Source organism: Fulmarus glacialis, unplaced genomic scaffold, assembly GCF_000690835.1.
Source record: "Fulmarus glacialis isolate BGI_N327 unplaced genomic scaffold, ASM69083v1 scaffold31652, whole genome shotgun sequence".
NCBI lineage: Eukaryota > Metazoa > Chordata > Aves > Procellariiformes > Procellariidae > Fulmarus > Fulmarus glacialis.
Window position 1 is genome coordinate 4,655 of NW_009196442.1, and position 3,028 is coordinate 7,682.

General features: G+C 62.3%; 1 protein-coding gene across 1 annotated transcript in view; it reads right to left on the reverse strand.

Annotated features, from left to right (window-relative positions):
- The window catches only part of PIK3R2 (phosphoinositide-3-kinase, regulatory subunit 2 (beta)), a gene marked incomplete at its 5' end in the record, with an annotated part of 6,990 nt that overhangs the window by 2,064 nt on the left and 1,898 nt on the right, over positions 1-3,028 (reverse strand). Inside the window, 10 exon segments of the mRNA XM_009572200.1 lie at positions 3-51; positions 250-392; positions 670-795; positions 1,012-1,192; positions 1,346-1,444; positions 1,550-1,655; positions 1,956-2,041; positions 2,360-2,561; positions 2,764-2,805; positions 2,808-2,861. Coding sequence (XP_009570495.1) covers positions 3-51; positions 250-392; positions 670-795; positions 1,012-1,192; positions 1,346-1,444; positions 1,550-1,655; positions 1,956-2,041; positions 2,360-2,561; positions 2,764-2,805; positions 2,808-2,861 — 1,088 coding nt within the window.

Genomic DNA, 3,028 nt, shown 5'->3' on the forward strand with positions numbered 1-3,028 from the left:
TCGTGGATCTCCGTGATGCGAGACTTGAGCTTCTCCGAGTTCATAAGGATCCTGGGAGAAGGAGGGGGGTTTAGGCTGTGAGCCAGAGTGGGGGAGGCAGAGGAGGCAGCCTGCCAGCTCCAGCCCACAGCACGCTGCTGGAGAGACGCAATTGCGCATGCCTTGGCTCTGCACTGGGCCAGGATGATCCTTCCAGCCCCCAGAGCCCTTCCCCCAGCAGGGCAGGTCACCAGCACCCCCCGTCCTCACCGTTGCACCTCCTTCTCGTTGCCCTCCCGGCGGAAGCGCTCGATGTACTCCTTGCTGCATTTCTCCTGCGTCTGACACTGCTCCTCAAAGATCTTGATCGTCTCGTTGAAGGCCTCGATTGCTGTCCTCTTCATCTGCAGCTCCTGAAAAGGGAGGGGAGAGCTGAGGAAGGGGGAGCATTTGTGCAGGTTTCTGCCCATTCGCATCCCCTCTCTCCCCCTCCCCAAAGCAGCACTGTCCTTGCTGCAGCCAAAATACCCCCCTCTTCAAGGCCCGTTCTCTGGGGAGTCCCCTCCAGTCCAGGAGCAGACAAATGGGGCAGCGGGTGCCCGATCTCTGCTCTCCTCTGTGCACAGCAGTGCGGCTGCCAGTGATCAGGGGATGTCAGGGCAGCCCAGGGGGAAGGCAGTGCCTGCATACCTGGGAAGTGCGCGTGTACTCCTCATACAGCAGGTCGTACTCCCAGCTCTTGTCCTGGTACTGCTGGTGATAGACCTTCAGCTGCTCCCCAACGGCTTCCACGCTGTCCTCTTTCACCACTTGGTCCTGCCATACGCACAGCCTCAGTCAGGATCTGCTCCTGCCCTACAGCAGCCCGCCGGCAAGGCAGCTGGTTCCACAACACCCCCCCATCACCCCACAAAGCAATGAATGTCCCAGCACCGGGGAAGGGGTCATCTACCAAAGGGCCAGGGATGGACAAGCAAATGCCCCTGGTTCAGGCTGTGCTGGCCAGCCGCATCCCTGTGGCACAGGCCTCACCTGTTGGTACTTGGAGATGGGGTAGAGCAGCCTGGTGTCCAGCTTGGCATTGTACTGGGCAAGCGACTCGTGCCGGTAATGGGTGATGAGTTCCACCACCGAGCCGAAAGTCAGAGGCTCTGAGAAGCCATACTTCCCTTCCCGGTGAAAGATCTTGATCAGCTTGTTATTGCCTCCCTTCCTGTCATGGGGAGGGAAGAGAGGGCACTTGTCACCACCCCAGCGCGCTACACCAGCCTGACGGCTGGGCGTCCAGGCAGCCGTAAGCACCGGGACGTGTGCTGACAGCTCCACCCCAGAGCAGCGGAGGCTCTCGGGGACCCCAGTGCTCTACCTGAGCGTGAGCGTGTACTCCCCCTGGATCTTGCTGGAGGCATCGCGCACCAAGAAGGTACCATCCGGCGTATCCCGTAGCTTCTCGTTCACCTCCTCCCTGTGAGGAACATGATTGTCATGGCCTGTGAGGTGCAACCAGAGCTCCCCTAGATAACTCAATGGACAGGGCATCCAGGATGTGAGCTGCCAGCCACCCCCTTACCGGGAAATGTCACCCCAGTACCACTCGGCATCCTGCAAGGGCACGCTGTTCCCGTTGGCCAGGCTGGCTGCACTGGGCTTTGGCTTAGGCGGTTTTGGAGGCAAGGCTGTAAGAGAAGGAGGGTTGAAGCAGGGTGAGCGCAAGTCCCGGCTCCCCACCGGTAATCCCTCGGAGCACTGATTCCTCCTCCCTGCAGTGACCGTCCTGGGAAGCCCCGCTTGGACGCCACGCTGCCAGGAGCTGCTCCAGGCACATCTACAGCAGCCGATGAGCACCTCGAGCCGGCCTCCAGGCACAGCTGGGCTACAGAAACGCCCTCAGCAACCCGCTCACAGGGGCAGAGACTCCACACCCATGGAGCACAAACGCCAGCACCTTGGGCCCCAAGGAAGGGGCATCTCAGTACCTGGAGGCAACTGTTCCGGCTCCAACTCCTTCATCTGCAGAAGTATCTCCAGAAACAGCACGGAGAAGTCAGGGCTCAGCTCTGGGCTGCAGGGAGAGAGGAGCCAAGATCAGTGGTTGTGGGGGAGAACTTGGCATTGCTCCCGTGCCCCCTGGGCAAAAGGGCAGCCGGGGTCGGCTGGTTCATCCCGGCGCACAGCCCAGCTGCCAGATCCCAGGCTGAGACAGAAGCAAGGGCTCTGCCCTGGCTTTGAGTCCCACCTCTGTGTGCTGCCAGCAGTTTAATCCCACGCGCAGCGAGGCAGGGGCTGTGGGCAGACCTGCTGTTACAGGCTGGACTCCTCCTGCTGGCAGGCACAGCGGTTGATGCTTGGTACACGGCTGGAACCGGAGAGCCTCACGTACCTGGCGCCAGGCAGCCGCAGGAGAAGGGGGCCGAAGATCTCTCCCAGGGCCCGAGGGTGGAGGCTGTTGCTCTCGGCCTGCTGCGATACCTTCCCCAGATGCCGGAGCAGGAACTGCAGGGTAAGCGTGTTCTGGAGCGGGACCGCAGGCGACTCCAGGGCCAGCAGCAGCTGCTTCCGGCAATTCTCCGGCTGGGGGATCTCTGGAGAGAGAACAAGACATGATGGAAGGGCTGGGACAGCCGACACCGCTCTCCACACTCTGGATGTGTCCCAGCATGGGAGCGCTGTCAGCAGCAGGGGCCGAGTGCCAGACCCATAGGGACAGGACTTATTTTAATACCCCCAAACGTGTCTGACCTGCCCAGCCACCCGTTCCCAAGCGCGGCCAGGGGAAGCCCTTACCCTGCAGGACGCGAAGGATGTCTCCGTGCGCTGACACCGGCGCAGCGCCTCGCCCAGGGAGTGCACGTCGAAGGGCTCCAGGTCGCCCAGGGTCCAATCTGCCAGGGCACAGATCTCCCATGGGTGGCAGGCACAGCACCGCGCACCCAGCCGCCAGCACCCGTCCCAGAGACCATCGCGCACCACCTGGCCAGCTACGACGGGATGCGGCAGCCCGGCACCACGAGGGAGCTCAGGCAGGATGCCTGGAAGGGCCCCCTGCACT